At 34.2% G+C, this 21,394-nt stretch overlaps 2 protein-coding genes across 2 annotated transcripts; one reads left to right on the top strand and one right to left on the bottom strand.

Moving 5' to 3' along the window:
- The first annotated feature begins 132 nt into the window (after nt 1-132).
- Nucleotides 133-6,045, top strand: LOC123654386 (ruvB-like helicase 1). The gene is made up of 10 exons (XM_045590296.1): nt 133-435; nt 1,182-1,310; nt 1,554-1,728; nt 1,912-2,114; nt 3,532-3,700; nt 3,790-3,881; nt 3,967-4,073; nt 4,156-4,258; nt 4,349-4,440; nt 4,646-6,045. Exons 1-10 carry the CDS (start codon nt 295-297, stop codon nt 4,803-4,805), a joined length of 1,371 nt encoding a protein of 456 aa, XP_045446252.1. The 5' UTR covers nt 133-294; the 3' UTR covers nt 4,806-6,045.
- On the bottom strand, nt 6,016-17,133 carry LOC123654385. The gene is made up of 13 exons (XM_045590295.1): nt 17,067-17,133; nt 15,345-15,486; nt 13,937-14,077; nt 12,611-12,779; nt 11,555-11,669; nt 10,062-10,178; nt 9,549-9,744; nt 9,026-9,191; nt 8,374-8,491; nt 8,172-8,292; nt 7,754-7,927; nt 7,517-7,601; nt 6,016-7,439 (listed from the first exon to the last, which is right to left on the bottom strand). The coding sequence occupies exons 1-13, from the start codon at nt 17,131-17,133 to the stop codon at nt 6,267-6,269; spliced, it is 2,784 nt and encodes a 927-aa protein (XP_045446251.1). The 3' UTR covers nt 6,016-6,266.
- Between the last annotated feature and the right edge of the window lie 4,261 nt (nt 17,134-21,394).

The following is a 21,394-nucleotide window of genomic DNA, read 5'->3' as shown; positions in this document are numbered from 1 at the left end:
CTATCGATTACACATCGATTAGTATTTTTTCTGGTTTCTGCTAGTCTGTGGTGAGCTATATAGATTATAAATATATGATACACACACAGACATATAAGAGAAGATACACATAACACATTCTCAATTCTCATTACATTCTCATTCAGACAGACCTTAGACAGACTCATTCTTTGCACGTTCTTAACACTTTGGTTCTTAATTGTCTTAAATTGTGAAGGCGTTCGAGTTGTTGATATTAGTTTGCTTTAAATAAAATTTTAATTGATTTGATAGTATTTCATTAAAACTTTGAAAATGAAAATCGAGGAAGTGAAAAGTACTGCGAAAACGCAAAGAATATCCGCACACAGTCATGTAAAGGGCTTGGGATTAGACGAAAATGGTGTACCTATTCAAATGGCAGCCGGTCTCGTGGGCCAAGAATCCGCTAGAGAGGTAAGGAACTAGCATAAATAATAAAAATAAGTTGTAAACACTTCAAAATTTTGAACTAAAATATTATCAGTAAAGTAATAAACATCTTTGTGTAAGATATTGATCAAACATGAAGGTTAGTTTTGTTTTGTTACCATGGTGTTTAATTATTTTTTCCACGCGTTATAGAATTATATAGGTAATTTTTTTAAATATTAATTCGCACACTCAATATTATGATGATAATAATATATTGTCTTGATACGTAAACAGTCCAGTAACATTTGAGTACCTATTAGAAATTGGGCTTACGAACTTAGGCGGTCATTTAGCTGGTTTTCTGCTGTTATGATGTAAGATTTGCACACTCAGGGTATAAAGATATTTCCTTTTCAATTTCATTACACAAAAATGTAAGTCATGTTAACTGAAGTTTGTGTTTGTCGCACCATCATTTGTATGGTTAGGTTGGTTATTCTTAAGAGATAATAATAACAAAATCCTAGCTAGGTAGTCTATAAAACAGGACGAAGAAATTATGATTGTCAGTTCTTTAGCTATTGTTAGTGAAATTAGTTAGCTGGCACCTGAGTGTTAGTAGAATTGCTCCACTTTTAGCACTGCTCAAAAATTAAAAGCTACTGCTATTTTAAGTACTTTACACATCCCATCTAACGTCATCCTAATTCTGTTTTGTAAACTTAACATCATTTTTCTTGGAGATGTTTTTTTACTGTCTTCTGTTGTCAGATATTATTTTATTACAGGCCGCAGGTATTGTTGTAGACATGATAAGGAGTAAAAAGATGGCAGGCCGAGCTTTGTTACTTGCAGGACCACCAGGTACCGGTAAAACAGCCATTGCTCTTGCTATAGCACAGGAACTTGGAAATAAGGTAAATATAATGTACATATTGATAAGTGGAAGTGGAATATTTACGAGTTTTAATTGATTATGGATTGATGCTTACTGACAGAAATTTATTACTCATTGAATTGAAATTGAAAACACATTTATAAATTTACGTGATTACTTACATTTTTCAGTAACATAATATAGTTTAAATGTATATTAAAAGATTGGAAAAAGGATATTTTTTGATGATTTGATTTTAGTCAATATTGTGATTGAATTTTAGGTACCATTCTGTCCAATGGTGGGTAGTGAGGTATACAGCACAGAGATTAAGAAGACTGAAGTTCTGATGGAGAACTTTCGTCGTGCTATTGGGCTTCGAATAAGAGAGACGAAAGAAGTGTATGAAGGAGAGGTAACCGAACTTACCCCTGTTGAAACTGAAAATCCAGCCGGTGGTAAGTGTATTTAATCTTATACATAATAGGTTTGATGCTTCATAGATATACAATTAAACTCACATAGTAACAATTTCAAGAAAATTTTCGGCTAAAAATAATTTCATTGTAATTGGCCCCTTACATACAAATTAGTTTTATTCCAAGCCCTTCAACCTTCCTCTTTTTTAATAAATATTTCAGGTTATGGTAAAACAGTTTCACATGTGATTATTGGACTCAAGACAGCTAAAGGGACAAAACAATTGAAACTCGATCCTACAATCTATGAATCTCTACAGAAAGAGAAAGTTGAAGTTGGTGACGTTATTTACATAGAAGCAAACTCGGGTGCTGTAAAGAGACAAGGCAGAAGTGATACGTTTGCAACTGAGTTTGATTTAGAGGTAAGGGGTCATATATTTATGTTTTTAACCTTTTTGGTATAAAATAAAATGTTAACAACAAATCCACATCTACACAAAAATATTTAAATACACTAGAAGATAATATCAAAAATAACTCCAATTTCAATGACTTCTACGGTTAGAAATGTAAAGAACATATTATATAAATTTACAATATACAATATAAAGTCAATACAAATTTCATTTATTATTTTTTTAATTTTATTAAAACTTTATACATACCTACATATAATGCCTCTTTCCTGTAGGGGTAGGCAGAAGCCACTTCTTTCCACTTGCTACGATCCTTACATACTTGTTTCGCTTCGTCCACTTTCATTACTTTCTTCATACATACTCTTCTGTTTAGGGTACTCTTGACCTGGCCTTTTTTCAAGACGTCCCTTATTTGGTCTCGAAACATCCACCTTTTTTCTATTTTTTTATTTTACGCTGGGAATGCCTTTACGCACTAACCCCGCCGCCGAGCTAGGCAGCGGGATTCGAAACATCCACCTGAGGCCTCATGCACAGCCAAACGAGCCTTGTTAAACACCTTCCGACTGCTCATAAAGTTGTGCCAAACCTCCATTTACCCTGTTTCCTGCATTCACTCTTCTTTCAATATCACTCTCACACTTTACATCTCTTGTAAACTTTGAACCCAGATACACAAATTCATTCAACTGTTCAATTTGTTTATCTCCAATCACGATATTGCAGTCTGTCACTGCCTCATTTTTTTCAAACACTATCACTTTCGTCTTCTTTACATTCATCTTCATTCCCTTTTTTACAAAAGCTCCACTCATAGCAGTTACTATCTCCTGCAACTTCTCGGCTGAAGACGCAAGTAATACTTGGTCATCAGCATAGAGAAGACATTTGACGAGTAACTAATTCATTCTCAACTCACTTTCATTCTCTTTTAAATCTGTCAAACAGTTGTTCATGAACAGATTAAACAGCCGTGGCGTCACCACGGCTGTTTAATCTGTCTACACTACTGTTTACACGTCTGTGTACACGGCTGTTTAATCTACACATCCCTGTCTAACACATTTTTCAGTGTATGCCCCGTTTATCCTTACACAAGCACTAGAATTCCTATAAAGAGATTGCAATGCTCATATGAGGATACTGCTCACACCATTCACGGACAATGCTGACCATAATAATTCATTCCTCACCACTCCTATATACTATGATAATAGACCTTTTTTAGATCCACGAACGTGCAATAGATTTTCTTGTTTTTAGCCAAACACTTTTCAGCTCTGAACCGCACAGAATTATTGTACACAAAAAAGATAAAATTAAGTATGTAAAGGCGGCGATCTCTTCCATATTTATTTGGGTTTTTCATATAAGCTCTGTATCTATTTACTTATGTTGTAATCTAATTAAAATTTTTCAGGCTGAAGAATATGTTCCACTGCCTAAGGGTGATGTTCACAAAAAGAAAGAAGTAGTCCAGGATGTAACTCTTCATGACCTAGACTGTGCAAATGCCAGACCTCAAGGTGGACATGATATTATGTCCATGATGGGTCAACTAATGAAACCAAAGAAAACAGAAATTACTGGTAACTACTTAAGTCTGATTTCATGTACCTTATGAAAACTATTTTTTTTATTTATTTATATAAATGTAAAATATGTATTTTCCTTTTAGACAAATTAAGAAAAGAAATTAACAAAGTAGTCAATAAATATATTGATCAGGGAATAGCTGAATTAGTGCCAGGAGTTCTATTTATAGACGAGGTAAGTTTGGGCAAAACAAATTAACTATTTTATTAATACATATCAGAGACTTATATTTGTAACATACAATGTTGAAACATTCCAGGTACATATGCTAGATATAGAAACATTTACGTATCTCCACCGTGCCTTAGAATCTGCAATTGCCCCAATAGTTATATTTGCTACTAACAGAGGGCGTTGTCAAATCAGGTGTGCGTTTTAATTATACCAAACTGATTCATCTACTAGTATTTAAAATGCATATATTTATAATAACTTTTTAATATTTCAGAGGTACAGAAGATATTATATCACCTCATGGCATTCCTTTAGACCTTTTAGATAGGCTTTTGATTATTCGTACATTACCGTACAATAAAGCTGAACTTTTACAAGTGAGTAAAAAACTAAAAATTATCCAAAAAGATATAAAATCTGTTTATAAGCAAAGTACATTTATATATGTTATAAAATTATTATTTTAGATATTAAAATTGAGAGCCACAACAGAAGGGATAGCTATTGACGACGAAGCACTTACGGCACTATCAGATGTCGGCGCTAATAGCACACTAAGGTAAGTAAACAAATTATAATAGTATTCGAAATCTAAAGATTATGTAATGTCTTCTTTCCATTAGATACATTGGCTTATAATGTGTGAAACCAAAGGTGAAATTGGTAATCAAGAGGTTTACGCATTGTACGTTTATTTGCCGATCTAGTTTAATAAAAAAAAAAACAAGGAAAAAAGTGCAGTAGCGAGCGTGTGGTGTGGCCAGGTACGCGGCGCAGCTGCTGACGCCGGCGGCGCTGGCGGCGCGCGCGGACGGCGCGGCGCGCATCAGCCCGCAGCACGTGCGCGCCGTGCACGCGCTGTTCCTCGACGCCAAGTCCTCGGCGCGCATCCTCACGCAGCACTCCGACAAGTACATGAAGTAGCCCCCCGACCTACTACATTGCTATTCGAAACACAAATGTCGCCTTGCAGTTTAATTTTCCTATATTAATTCCTAAATTTAACTGGCTTACCGACTAAGTATATAATCTAATATGTATTTAGTTAACTAACGTGGGGCACAGGTAGAAATATTCTGCTCATAATCAGGGACAGCCCGACTAGGGAATTACTCGACCTTATAGAAGATCACAGCTAAATAATACTGTTCTCAAACAGTGTTGTCTTCCTGTGATGAGTATTGATGACCAGAGCCTCCTGGAGTTTGCGATGCTTCTGGTGTTGCAGACGTCTATAAGCTACGGTAATCGCTTACCATTAGGCGAACCGTACGTTTGTCGTCCTAATTGTATAAAAAAAGTTAATAACAGCTAAATGAGAGGGTACAACGAAGCAATGAAAAAATTGTATCGTTTGATGATTAAGATAATATGTAAATGTTAAATATCCATGTTGTACTGAAAATTTAAGTTACATAAACATTATAAATCAATGTCGGCAATTGAGTACTCGTGCTGTCCATTTTTTTTTGATAATTGTAACCCAATTGTTTACGGTGAATCCGAAATTTCAATATAGCTGAACAGTATTTATTTGTTCTGTAAGCTATATACTTTGTCTTGAATTTAGAGAATATTGTGGAAATTGACTAATTAATTAAAGATAAAGGCCATAAGTAGAATAATTACATACTAAACTGAATGGAAATCTATTTAATTTCCTATGGAAAAAATGTCATAAACCTCATTTAAAAAAATCCAGACGAAATTCTCATACCTAGTTAATGACAGGCTATGAGATGCATAATTATATTAATTGAAAAATTCAGATTTTTGATAGGGCCGACCTAATGTTTAAAAACAACTGCGACACAAGAATATAATTTGTGCGAGAAATTTTTTACCTTTTTTAAACTTCATGTAACTATATGATTGTATATGTATTATAAAAAATCTCATATTGACTTATTCCTTTACTAAGTAATATGGTTCAAATATTGTTTTGTGTTTGTTTCTGTTGACAACGTCTTTTTTTCTTAAATGATAACATAATTATTTTGTATGATGTTAAAAATGAGCCATTATATGTATTTGATTTTCCTAACTTTTATTTTCAACGAGAAAAATGTTTTAATTTGCCTCAAATTGAGAATGATTCCAGAGGAATATGAAGTGTTTCAGAAGTTAAAGAAGGTTTAATAAATATTAAATTTTTATTAAACAAGAATTTGTTCTTATTTCAAACCTAACACTAAAATTATATGTACACAACATTTATTATTATTGTATTCAGCTGGTTTCGTTTTAAATAAAGGTCCAATGTAATTTCACAAAAGGTTAAGTACGAATGTACAAGATAAACGAATACATTGCTAATAATAACTAATCCAGCTATGCGGCCTATATTTAAAATGTGTTATTTACATAAGATATTATTAAGTCAGATCATGATTTGTCTTCGATATTAGAATCTTGTCCATGGCTTTTAACATATGGTACTGGAACGTATTGAGTATTCGACATTTTAGCACCAGGAGTCGAGGGACTCGATTGTAGTGGATTTTCAGTCGAAACTGGTGGTGTAAATGTGGGTAAGTCAACTCTTACCACCTTGGGTTCTGCCGTGTGTCTGTACAGTGCTTCAAACTGCATTTCCTCGGGAAACGAATGAGACTTTATCTTTCTTTCGTCCCTCGCATTGATTGGATAGACGATTAATAATTTTTCGCCTTCACTGCGCAAAGCGATTGGTGGAAGGGCCGTACTAGTTGAGGCAGCGGGTCCTTCGACAACTTTCAACATTTCCACTGGCGCGGCACGCAGTGCTCCTGTCGTTGTCGTTGTTGTCGGTGTAGTAGTAGAAGAGGTAGTCGTTGTGGAAATTACTACTGGTATGTCGGGGTCTTCTGGAGTTTCGAATTCACGTTTTTCACCCGGGGGACCCATTATGCGAAGAGATTCTATCTTCATTTCTAATGTAGGTGTGGGTATGGGCATAGAGTCAGTTAAGTTTACTTCTTCTGTAGGTATAAATCTTGCTGTTGTTTTTGGGACTTCACGTGAACCAAACAGTGGCAAACGGGGAGCGTAGGCTGAAACTAACGGCAATAGCGTATCTCGAGCGTAACGTTCAGCTCTAGAGATGAATGACGCGAGTCGTGCTGGCAGATATTGAACGGCAAAACTAGTAGTTTCTTTTTCTGCTCGTTCATCATAAGGTACATCATTTGGTGTTGTAGAGACGTCATAGTTCTTAGGCTTGCGAGATGGGGGTTGTGTTGTGCTTCGGGGTGCATGAGTTGCACGTAGAATGGGTTCTGATATTTCGTGTGTATCTGGTGAATCCACTCTTTGCCTTGGTGTTTTGCGCAGTCTGGGTCTTAATACTGGTTCAGCTATTTCCACAAGCCCACTAGGTGCTGTTTTAGTATTAGTCATACCAAAAGCACGGCCGGCGTCCGGTGTGTCTTCCCATTCATAAGAGTCTACTAGTGCAAATGGTCTTTGTGGGCTTTCTTCAGGAAGTTCATTGTCAAGAAGATCTTCACCAGGTGTATTAGTAACATTTTTTACGCTTGTTTCTATTTCACCGGTCGTAAGATTCGAGGGGTCTTCCGTCTAAAAAAAAAACGGAATATTATACTATATTTACAAAATGAAAAACATTAAAAATGATTATTTAAACAGATGCGAACCCCTCTAATTTGACAATCGCCTGGATTTAGCGGTAATTGAACAGACTCATCCGATGTTAACCTTATTACTTTGCAGAACGATGAACTGCAAATAAAACAAAACAATGTTTTATATTTTGATAATAAAGAAGCAAAATATTAGAATACAACATTGAATAATAAATGACATTTTTAAAATCGAAATCTCTTAAAGACGTAGTGCTCGCTAGGAGTGAATCGAGTAAGATGATAACTGACGTCTTGCCGAAACTGTCGGTGATGAGCAGTTTGTGCAGTAGCACGGTGCGTGCGCCGGCACTGAGCCAGCCGTTGTAAGCCGCGTAGTGCAGCGACGCGTGCAGCGGCACGCCGAGCGCGGGGTGCGGCACCAGCACTCGCCCGAACCTCAGGCCCGGCGCCGGCTCCGGCCGCCTGGCAAATAGAACATGTTCCCTTAAACCAGCTACATTTTTTATTAAACCGAAAAAGATAACATGTAAAAAATTCTTCTTCGCATTGATTAAAATTTTTCGTTGTCATGACGTATAAAAATAATTGATATAAAAAATAATTAAACGTCGAAAAAAAAAAAAAAACAATAAATGTGTAAAATAATTTAAAGTAGTACTTTGGTATCTGTTTTATTTTGTAAAACCATAATAATATTGAACCTTACTTTGTCATAGCAAATGATTCGTTTAGGCCTGAATCGCCGTGAAGAGTGAGTGTTACTCGCCCATAGTTCTGTTTCTCGCCTGCTTCACTTGCTGCCCACAAGGCCACGTGATACTGATGAGCTGTAATATAAGACGCATATTGGAGCAAGCATCATTTCAACAAAAGCCATCTAAGATAATTTAAGTAAATAGTTAACCTACCGCAAAAAGGCTCTTCTTCTCGAGTAAGAAGGTACAGCTGACCTCGACCAAGAGAGCGGTCTGCGTAATATCCCATATTGCCGCAACGATGCTCTCCATCGCAAGGGAAACAACGGCCCTGGGATACATCAGTGCAAAAGTCATTTGTTTGTCAAGCATCCCTACATAAATATAGGCATTGTTGATTCAGCAATTTTTTTTTGTGATTGTCGAAAGGTATATATTTGTGTAACACATTTTGGACTTAATTTACCAGATATTATTTAGGCGACAGTACATCTAACATAGAAATCAAGGATTCGATCGAAGTATGGTATGCCTAGTTAGTTAAAACTACTTCGTATTGTTCGCCAGTTTGTACTGTCGTCAAAGAATGTTGAACTCGTAAATTTTTTAGAACTAATGTTCTAAAAAATTTACGATTTACGATTTATAGCGTTATTAAAAACCATGTTTCAGTTAAAAGAAGAGGTTATGAGTTAAACAAAAGGTTTTCAAGTTGGTGTGGTATCTTTCAATTTGTATTTAAATTGTTTATTTATTTGATCACAGATAGCGATCAGTAACTTGACTTCTTCGTTTTCTTGTTCAGTTTTTAAATTGTTAGTACATTTTCAAGTATAGGTAATTATATTGTGATAATTATAGTCACCTCCAAAAATGTATCATAATCGGAGCAAGGAAACGCAGGAAAATGACATTTTGGTGAAACAGAGTCGGTAAAGAACTTGTACGCTCGGCGGTGGTTACACAGCGAGCGGCCCTCGACTGATGCACTGGCCCAAGGCAGTACCAGGTCAGATACTGCACCTACGAACCTGGAATATAACGCATTTACGCTGTTCTTAAGCCGTTGATAATTTAAAAATTGCTGATATATGATGTAACTATATTTTTAATTTTTATATTACATATAAAATAACCTGGCTGTTGTATTTATATAATCATAGTACTATCTATTTATTCTCATAGCAATAAAAGCATTTAGCGAGGTTTTATATTATCACGTTTTTTTCGTCAAATTAACGCTGATTAAACCGCGGAGTACAGCTAGTATCGTATAATCGATCAGGCCAAGTTTATTTGACATTAAGAATGAACTAATGTAATTCAAATACGATAAACCTTTATTATAGTTATTCTATTACTTAAAAATATAATGATGTAGATATTACAAATTAGAGCAGCCATGTTGTACGCGCCCCCCATTGGGATAGAAGTCGACATGGCCGAGTGGCTGTGCGGCGCCCAGTCCGCCGAGGATTAAAGTCTCTCCATTAGAATGAATCACGTCCACAAACTTGGCGTCCGTCTTATCTAGACGAGCTCTGGGATCTTGGAATTCGAATAACGGTCCAGCTGGGTCTAAGCCTGGAATTAAATGGTACCAACGGTTAGCTATTTGCAATTCCTTTCCGAGCAAAAAGAATTTCTGAATATATAATGCTTATCGCTTAAATAAAATAAAAACTTGTTCTGAAAATTTACCTTCTTTTTTGTTACATTGTTTTAAAGATTTTTTTACGGTTATAAAAGATGCTACGTTCATTTAAAATGATGTTTTAGTAGCAAGTAGTAAACAGATATAAAACTACGGATAAAGTGATGCGTATTAGAATCAATATTAGATAACCACAAAGTCAAGAGAATATACCTACTTACTCAGATGAAAAATTATGTGGGTGTACCTGTTATGCGACTGATGTTTCTTATTTCTGATCCGGCAAAACCAGCAACATGAGCACCCAAACTAAATCCAATAAGGTGAATATCCTCGAAGCGCAAGTCGATATTTTGAGATAAGCCTGATAGACACGAATAATAAAAATATATGTATATATATTTGTGACCTGTATTAGAAATGAAATAGTATTGCACGCCTCTAAGAAGGCAGTGCTTTATTCTCACTAAACGAAAAGTATGGCAAGCGCCTACCCTTAAACCTTTATATTTTTATAACAATGCGTTAATATGCTATAAAATACACTGCCGACGTCAACTTTTTGGATGTACGGATAATTATAAAATAACGCGAGAACCACTTGACAAAATAAGCTGTTTTTTGGAGTTTACTCCTTAAGAATCATTCATATAAGATCCCCGGTATGAAAAAAATACGAGGAGTAAAATCTACTGAACGAATGACTTCTTTGTTTCTCGTTACGCCATCTCCATGACAAAGTTTTCCAATAAAGATTTGTTCCGATAGATGACGTTTCCGATAGATTGTTCCGATAGATGGCGTTATTTGTTACGTTTATTTACCACTAGCCGACCCGTGCCCATTTCGTTGGACGTTAATTATTATTATACTAACCAAATAACATACTTTAAAGAACCAATTTTATAGCACTCAAATAAATAATATGTTGCTCCCGTGTATTTATATTTTTAAATTACAGAACCAAATAACACACTTTAAAGAACAAATTTTATAGCACTTAAATAAATAATATGTTGCTCCAACGCCATCTATCAAAAATCGAGAAAACGTCGTCGATAGACTAAATTAATAACGTCGAAAGACTAATCAATTGTTTTCTAATAGCGATAGATGGCGCTAGTTTATTTACCATTTTGATATTATATTTTAATCTTTTTCTTATTTACTGAATTTTTTGTTCAATTACAATAAAATATAGCCTATGTCACTCCTGAATAGTGTAGCTTCCTGTTAGTGAAAGAATTTTCATGATCGCATCAGTATTTGCAAAGATTACCCCCTACATACAAACAAAGTTATAAACTTTACCTCTTTATAATAATAGTATAGATTTGATATGGTATTAATCTTTTTCTTAGACTAGTTAAGCCTTTTTTGTGCCTATTTAGATAGTCGATCTGAAGGAGTAAACTCCTGTCGTGCGTCGAAGCTGACACACACACTTTTTTTTATTATCTCAGGAAACCACTTACTTGGAGGCCTATTGAAGATGAAGGCTGAATTAATCTATTTGTTACAATAAACATTTTAACTTCATGTGTCATGAAATTTTTTATATTATCTTTAAGCTAGTAACTCAGTTTTTAACTATACGAATACGGGGACGTGTGCTTTGGATTTTCCTTTTTTTTGTTGTGCACCGTGTCTTTTATGCTCATCCGGACATAGTATTTTATACGAAGAAACGTTGCTATACTTTATTTTACCTGTAGAGCTTTTAAAGTATTAGAGTTTTACCTCGCAATAGCATTGCCAACTGCTTGCCGACAAGTCTTGTATTAGCTGCAGCTCGAAGGTAATTTGGCATTGTAGCTCCGCCTTCCCAGTCAACACATATCACATTGCACTCTTCCTGTAAAAGAAAGATATGTAATGCTCTCCGCCACATGTCCTACAAATGTTACGACTTTTAGAACTCTATTTTGAATTTAAGTAATTTTAGTTCAGTAGATATATCTATTTGATAGTTATTAAGTAGGTATATATGTATATTTGATAGTAAGTAGATATATCAATTAGTGAACTTGAGTTTTACTGAGAACTGTGGATATTAAAAATAATTTGTTAGTGATTAGTGTTTTTGTCCTACTCAAAAAGCAAAATATAACTTTTAAAACACATTTGTATTATCGTTTTACAAATGCTTTCGTTTTATGGGAAGACTGCTGTTACTAGTTCTGAATGTAAATTTTGCTGATATAAAGGAAAAAGCGGCAGATTGATGTAGATAGGTATAATAAATAGAATAATAAACATTTAGCTTTTCCGATTCCGTTTACAACAAAAAGGTTATTTGCTTACAACTTTAGATACTAAAATTTTCTTAGTGCTCCCTGAGATTGAGGGTATTGAATTAAAGTAACAGCATGATTTAATTGATTTTTTTTTTTATTTTCAAGCTCATTAGGATAGATAAAAATATATTATATAGTTTTTAAATATTTTTGCTATACCAACATTTGTAACATTGTGTAGGTATTCTGTTTAAGAGAAATGTCCTACGAAGGATTTTATGCGCGACCAGTCAAGTCATCATAATGTTTACGATACGAGCTACTATGGTTCACTCATGAAGATGTTTAGGATTTCAGTCTAATAGATTTATATTTAAGATATTGTGCGTATTTGAAGAAAAAAAGAAGCATAACGATACTTTATTAGCAACTCAATTTTAGTATACTTGTGTTAACTATTAACTGCTTCGTTAGCAACTTTCTACACAGCATTACAAATCAACATATATTGAATATTAATGATATTTATAATATTATTTCGTTCTTAGTAATCACTTACTACAGCCATTAAAGCGGAGCGCATCTCATACACCCATACGTTATCGCAGTTGGAACCGAAGCCGTGGACGATGACGCGGGTCGGGCGCGCGGTGTCGAATGCACGCGCCGCCCAACTCCATGCCGCCGACATATTGCTTGCAGGAACCGCGATCAACGGCTGATCTCCTCTGTGAATGCGACGATTTACGAATGAATTATTGTAAGTATAAACTTTGCTTAGCCCATACCTCCGATGGATTTCAATTTTATTAAAAGTAGGTAGGTACTACATATGACATATTATGTGTTTCGACGTATGTCGGTAGAGACAGTATGGCGGTACGGAGGAGTAAGTACGCATAGATTATCGCTACTGATAGAAACAAATAAATATAACTGTGACGATGAAACAATATGTTATCACTTATTCAAGTTTAATGTAACAAAGTTGCACAGTATAATTAACCTACTTATAAATATATTAAAAAAAATTGAGTAAGGAATCCTTATAGTAATAAAAACTGTTTTTTTTTTAAATTCCTAATTCTAAACGCAGTCCCGCAGCATACAAATCAATTAATATGTAAAAACTTTGCATAGCTATGTAGGTACCTATACCAATGTTTTGTGTAATAGTAACGTTTTGCGAAGTTGGATTTGGCGATTATCATCCTACAGGTCAGTGGGTAACGATTCAGTCTGTAACATCGCGCTGTTTGACATAGGCCTTTTTCTCTCTAGGAGATGGATCAGAGCTCAATCCACCACGCTGATCCACTACGGGTTGGCGGATATATACAATACAATGAGCAACGATCGCTGTCAGGTGTATATGATAACAACCGGGAACGACAGCTTAACGTGCTCTCCGAAGCATGGTGGGGAATTCACAAGGACAGACATCCAAACTGGAAAGAAATATTTGTAAAAATACAAATATCCATCCCAAGTGGGAATCAAACTCGCAATCCGACGGTTGTTAGACGCGTACATGGCTCACGTACTACTTACTATACCAGAGCAGGTGTTACCTTAAAAAAATTTAAAACATTATAATATTTACGACCTAAGAGGAGAAGTTCTTGAAAAATTGAACGAATTATCTAATTCTCTCAGCAATTTAGAAATGTAGAGCAGTTACTAACGTTATCTCTTAGTTATTTAAGATGACTTCACTTTGTACGAAATTTAAGTACATCCTGCTTATAAACAATTGTAATTTCAAGGATGGTAGGTATAATTGTATGTTGTTGTGATTATAATAACGCATCTTTTAGTTCTTGTATTATTGAATTTAATTACATAACATTTCTTGTTCTATTTTGTAACGTTACAAACCTATTACCTGTTAGTTGTTGAGTAGAGCAGAAAATGCGTTCCGACTTCTAACGGTGGACTCGGCAACGTCTCTAAATATGCAAAGGGACCAGTATCTTCAAAGCAACCGAACTCTCCATAGCAAACACTCCCTTGCGATCGCTTGATCCTTTAAAAAATGTACATAATTAATGTTGACTATTGTGAATTATATAATCGATTTATTATTCTTATAAAATCAAATATGTAAGTATTTATCTTTAGTTTAATTTTTATACCATTGCTACTTGTATAAAAATAAAAACTATATTTAATATTTATGCAATGTTTCGGTATTGAATAATTCTGTTTTGACCTTTACCTTAACACTTGGAGTTTAGCAAAATATTTTTTTCATTTAAATTATAATTCTTGTTGAAAACAATTTGTAACACTCCTTTTTGTTTTTAATTTTCCTTATTTTAAATAATTAACTTTATAAAACAAAGTTGCTGCTTCGTCTGTTTGACTGTCTATCTGTTCGCAATGACGAAAATGATTCAAAAGGATAATTGATATGTATAATTAGGTAAGTAAATTACGTACATTGGTTGAAATATGATATGATAATTGTTGAAAATTTCCGAATACATCATTACGTCTGCCTCGGAGCTTTTTGAAATAAATGTTATGTAATAACGTATGTTAATAATGTATGTTATTTATTGTTAAACAATTGGAGTGTAGTGCCGATTTCAAGAGTATTCGTTGCTTTGAACTTTGCCCACGAACATTATTTATTAAATATAAACTATATTATGTATAATCATTTATTATAAATAAATAATTAAGTTTGAAATCATATTTCAATATAATTGCTATTGTCGTTTCATTGCGAGATTTTATCACATCTACAACGGCACCGCTACTCGGTGAAAGTTTCAATTGATAATAAACACCATTGGGTTCGTTATTTTAGCTTTCCGAAAATATATTATTTCGATTCTTTGTGTACTTTCAGATTTTAATGATGAGTAATATATAGTACACTTGCCAGTGCTTACTTGCGCAGAAATAGTTAAGCGCTAACATTGAAATAAGTTACAGAAATAGCTTAACCTACTTCTTCTATTATTAGGAAGAATATAGACCGCTTAACATTGAGTAAAACCTGTAAAACACAGATATTAAAGTAAAACTATATTATTATTTGAAAAATATAATGAAGAATCTCTAAATTAACTAAGCAATTATAAATGAACAAAACCAACAGTTATAAAAGTTATTTGGTTATCATATATAGGTAATTATGAGTAAGTATAGCCGGAGAGAGTCGTCCATTTAAAAGTTTATGTAATACATTTATTTTTTCAGTCTTATTATTTAATTATATATATTATTAGTGAAGAACGTTATGTAATTCTTTCTTTGTATTATGTAGGTATAATTTATCAAACCTTGTGCGTGATCTTTTGATTTCCCATTGCTTCATGGAGGTTCGAACGGCGGCGAGGAGTTCCGCGTCATGACGTTCGTCTTCAGCTTCCTGTGCTGATGTTACTGGTCTCCCGGCTCCTTTCCATGACTCTAGTTCTGCATCTATATTTCGTGAAAAAATAATAATAAGTAATGTCATTAATTAGTTAAGTGTTGAAAAAAGTAGAGTGATAGATTATGATAAATGGTCTAAACTTTGTAATACTTGTTATAATTATATTTTGCTCAAACTTTTACAAACATATATTAGACTTACAAAGGTATACCTACACATATGTATGTTCATTTATTATTCAAATATATTATTACCTAATATTTAAAAATAAAATAAAACGAATTAGCTCTTTATACACAAAAACCACACAAACACACACACACACACACACATGCACATACTCACACACACACTCATACACACACTCATACACACACTCACACACACATTCACACACTCATACACACACTCACACACACATTCACACAGGTTATTACTAACAATTTTCTTTTTTCTTTTATTTAATTGTATTCCCTGTAAAGCTTAAAGCTTCGTCTTGTAACTTTCTATTAAGTATGAGTGTGTTAAGGAAGAGTGACTCCTTCTGGCACGGGAGCTTATTGCACTCAAAAGAAGAAGTCAACCTTTGTGTTATTATTGTAATGTGTTGGTTATTGATGAAATAAACATTTTATTATTATTATTATTATTATTATTAATTTTTTTTGTTATATTATTCATAAAAATGTATAATAAATTTCTGATATTAATTCTAAGCCTAGTTTTCTGTAAAGGTTGCTGGAAAATTTAGATATTTTAAGTATTACAAATAAAACTAAATATAAACTTATTTGCTTTCTAATTGACAACAAAAGAGGTTTTGATTAAAATGTAAAGAGCGTAGAGGACACAAAGCAGGTGTTGACCTAAATTATCCGCTGTCTCCGGGTGAACGGATGGCTAGTTTTTATCGGCCTTGATGTGGCACTTTAGGGCAGTATCACGCATTGGTCTTCGAAACGATGCCGTTCCCAGCGTCATGTATGGTGAGAAACTTAAGCACTATAATGCTACTTATGGTGCGTATGTATGATGGAAGTTTATGTTTTTACTTCCTTCACAACGGGTTTTGTCTAAGATGTATTTGCATATTTTATAATAGCACTAGTCGACCAACGCGGTTGTACCCGCGCTTGCATTTCTTCTCTTGCCCTTAACTTCATGTTTGGTAACGTTTCTGACAAACATACTATTCATATCAAAAATTTGAAAAAAAGGTTGTGCTTTAGACCACACGACTGAAATAAAATTTACGAAACGTAACTCTCTCTCTTTCTATCTTCCCTAACTTGTATCTCCCTCTCAACTTGCATTCGCCTCGCCCAATCACACTTTTCGTAACGCTCTCTTCACGTCACGCATTCAACAGCTTACTCACCAAGTCAAGCGCACGTAAAGAAGTTTGACTACAAAAACAGACCAGTACCTAGCTAGATGCCTACGGAAGAACCATCAAATAAACTAGCAATCGAGTTGCTGTTGTACTTGGTTGTTGCTAGTAGTTAATGAATCAGTAAGTATGTTAAGTATCATAGTCAAGTAAATTAGTAAAAAAATCATCAGATCTAAGATGAACAAGTTTTGGTTTTCTACAATTTTAAAGATGAAAATTTAAAGTCGTACATACACTTAGCTACGGTGAGTGTGGCAGCCGCCAGAAAGAAGGCGAGCAACCGCCATAGTTGCGGCGCCATCCATGCGGCGCGGCATTCACGAACGTCTGTAATATTTAATTATTTTATATTATAATTATTAACTTTTAAACTATTTTTTTTTCAAATTGTATTAAACTGGACGATTTTATTATTTAACAAATATTGTAAAATAAAAAATTCAACTTTCCTTAGTTGGTCGATAAGCAACGTAAATAATTATGTTAATCGGAGTGAAGAATTCCTTTCAATAGTAATAATATAGGTAAAATTTATAAACAATTATTGAAATGAAGGCAGTTATGTCTTTAGGCAAATTGTATATTTTGGCCGACTTTTGTCGCTATTGTTATAGTTTTATTTCTTAATGACGCACTGGGTAGACTGTTAAACTAGGTAAGTAAAAAGTAAGAATGTAATAAAGACATGGTAACAAGCATAGACTGAAATGATTAGAATGTTTAAGTTTGCAGTTTAAAAAAGTTTAACTAACAAAAATAATAATAAAATGATCCATTTATTTTATGCGAGAAGATATCATCCTATATTTCTCAATGATTTCAGCGGGGAAACGGATAATACATAAACAACTGACTCAAAAATTAATTTTGTTCATTAAAGTTTGTTAACTCGTACGGTAGACATTTTTTTCATTGATGAAATTAAAATGGCTAGACTATTACTAATACCTTTATATATGCCGCGTTGGCGCAGCGGTCACTGCCATGGATTGTATCTGTTGCGCTGGCGGTTGCGGGTTCGATCCCCGCACATGACAAACATTTGTATTGGCCATACAGGTATTTGCCGTGGTCTGGATGTTTGTGCAGTCCTTGTGGGTCTCCCCGCCGTGCCTCAGAGAGTACGTTAAGCCGTCGGTCCCGGTTGTTATCATGTACACCTGATAGCGATCGTTACTCATAGTAGGGAATATATCCGCCAACCCGCATTGGAGCAGCGTGGTGTATTAAGCTCTGATCCTTCTCCTACATGGGGAAAGAGGCCTATGCCCAGTAGTGGGATATTACAGGCTGAAGCTATTATATACGAATAGCTACAGAAATAATAATAATAGATATTCTTTATTGTACACCATAAAGAAACGCAACAAAAAAGTGATACATACAAAGAAATATGTATAGGTACAAAAGCGGTCTTATCGCTAAAAGCGATTTCTTCCAGACAACATTAGGGTATAGGACAGAGCGTAGAAATGAAAAGGCAGGGAAGTGTACAAATAATTGATAATTGACATGGAACTTACAAGTTAATATTAATCTATACTAATATTATAAAGAAGTAAAATTTCTAACTTTGTTTGTTTGTAGGGGGTAATCTTCGCAAATACTGATCCGATTACGAAAATTCTTTCACTTAGAGAAAGCTACACTATTCAGGAGTAACATAGGCTATATTTTATTAGGATTGAACAAAAAAATCAGTAAACAATCTTATATATAAAATTCTCGTATCACAATGTTAGTTACGATACCTACTCCTCCATAACGGCTGGACTGATTTTTATGAAATTTTGTGTGCATATCGGGTAGGTCTGAGAATCGGCCAACATCTATTTTTCATACAGCTTAGTTATAACGAGGTGGTTGATAACATATATGGCAAAACAATGTATGCAGGGTCAGCTAGTATGATATAAAAAAATAAATGTATTGCGGAGATGCTAATGATGTTTATGAGGTGAGTGTCACATGGTGCGCCTTTAGATATTTTATAAAACAGGATAGATTGAGCTTGTCTTATAGAAAGGGGAAAAGAGTTCCAAAGTTGTACAGCTGTAACAGAAGAGAAGTTTGAATAAAAGGAAGTAAGTAGTATGGGAAGGAGTTTTGTGTGTTAAGGTTGAAGATGATCTAAGGCAACGCTCATCAGTGTCACAGAGGAACTCGAAGCGATTTTATATGTCAACTTAATAATCAAGTAATAGGTAGGTTCTTATTAATAATCGTGGTACCTACGCGAGTCACGTATAAAAACTCAAAGCCTTGTAATTACTCCAGATAACCTTTGATGAAGTTATAGAAATCGCAAACCTAGAAACACGTTGTGTATAACTTCTAAAGTAAGAATTCAGTCACATTTTTATTTAAGTAAAACATAATAACAACAATAATGTAAATTGATTTTGTGTATATAATATAGACTGGAGGTAAAATGATAGACAACACGATAAATTAAATTTTTAAATTAGATTTGCTAACTTATAGTTATGCCGATGAAGCACGTTCGATAACCACCCCTGACTGTGTGCACTTCTAGGAGATTATGGAATTAGGCTAAATTAGAAGTTAAGTTGCTAATCTTATCAGAAATATTGGCTATGTACCCGAGGTCGATTCGAGAAGAATACAGACGCAACACACGTACATATTACATAATATAATTATTAACTTTTCCTTTATTTATTTTATTTGATTATTTCTTTTTCATAAAAGTTAATGCATATATGTATAGAGATAAAATGCATGATATACTTTCACAGCGGAAAATAACAAATTTTTAAAATTTTTGGTGAGAAACATATTCTAGTAAAACAAAGTATAATTTAGTTTTGTATTGAAATTCCGTTAAGTTGAAAAATTCACATGCTTTATAATGACAAATATTTTAAGAGTATTTAATAAAACTTGATAGTTTTATAAATATATATTCATTTAGTTTTTTAGTTTTAGTGTAACGGATATCCTCAGCTCAGGTTACCTACACACAATTGACATTCCGTTAAAGTTGTTAAAAAAGTAGTTGGTTTTTGACTTGTATAGCTGTGCAACGACTTCCACAGCCTTATAATTTTTTGTAGTAGTGACCAGTCCTATGCCAAATAAAGGAATACAAATTAAAAATACAGTTCAAAGAGACCGTCTCTTATACCAAAATTCTTTTCTTTTTTAGTTCAAAAGATTACACTTCAAAGTGAAAAGGGCAAAGGGTGCAAAGGTGTATTGGGGAATGCGTAGATTTGATTTTAGAAAACATTATTTTTAAGTTTTGTCATTGTTTAGTCATGACTGGCCGACACATAACCGTGATTTGACTAGCCCGTTGGTGCAGTTTGTAGCCCTGCTTTCTGTTCCGCGGGTTGTGGGTTCGATTCCCGCCTGAGCCTGGGTGTAATATTTGTATTTATATTTATATATGTTTTATTTCTATGTATATTTATCCAAAAAAATAAATAGTTATAAATTTTATTAAATTTTTTTTAAATTTTAACTCATACCAATGATATTTTGAATATACACAATATATATATATATATATATATATATATTGACAGACGTTGTACCTACTGTCTTGCGGACTAGGCTTAGTGATACGATTTCTGAAAAATTCCAATTTTTCGCGAATATTTCTTAATTTTTCACCCCGTAATAATTTTTTTTTTTTTATGTCACTAGGTCGGCAAACAAGCATACGGCTCACCTGATGGTAAGCGATTACCGTAGCTTATAGACACCTGCAACACCAGAAGCATCGCAAACGCGTTGCCGACCCAATCCCCAATCCCCCCAGGAGCTCTGGTCACCTTACTCACCAACAGGAACACAATACTGCTTGAAAACAGTATTATTTTGCTGTGATCTTCTGTAAGGTCGAGGTACTACCCCAGTCGGGCTGCTCCGTATTTTGAGCAGGAAATTCCTGCTGTGCCCTACCTCAGTTAAAATAAATTTTTTAAGTTTAAATTTTCTACAAACTGATAGAAGACTTTTAAAAAAGATGGTTGAAATCGGTAAAGTCGTTCTAAAGTTATGGCGTGAGCGTGACTAAACGAAATAAAAATTAATTTTATTTATAATTTAATTTTTATGAATATAATTGCTGCTTTCAGTTGAATATTAAGTTTGTAAACTATCAAAATACGTGTATGAACAAACATTTCTTATATTTTATTTGCTACACCGTCTACAAATATAATAAATAAGATTTTGCAACTCGTACTTTTCGGACAGATTTTAATAGTAGAAGATTTCGCTAAGAAATTACACTGAAAAAATAATATACGCTACTCTTCAGCCTGTAATATCCCACTACTGGGCATAGGCCTCTTTCCCCATGTAGGACAAGGATCAGAGCTTAATCCACCACGTTGCTCCAATGCGGGTTTGCGGATATATCTTCCCTACTATGAGTAACGATCGCTATCAGGTGTACATGATGACAACCGGGACCGACGGCTTAACGTGCTCTCCGAGGCACGACGGGGAGACCCACAAGGACTGCACAAACACCCAGACTACGGCAAACCAAATGTTTATACCGGTATGGCCAATACAAATGTTTGTCA

Source organism: Melitaea cinxia, chromosome 6 (genome assembly GCF_905220565.1).
Source record: "Melitaea cinxia chromosome 6, ilMelCinx1.1, whole genome shotgun sequence".
Lineage (NCBI taxonomy): Eukaryota > Metazoa > Arthropoda > Insecta > Lepidoptera > Nymphalidae > Melitaea > Melitaea cinxia.
Note: the sequence above shows the minus strand (reverse complement) of the source record. Positions and strands in the feature narration are given on the sequence as shown.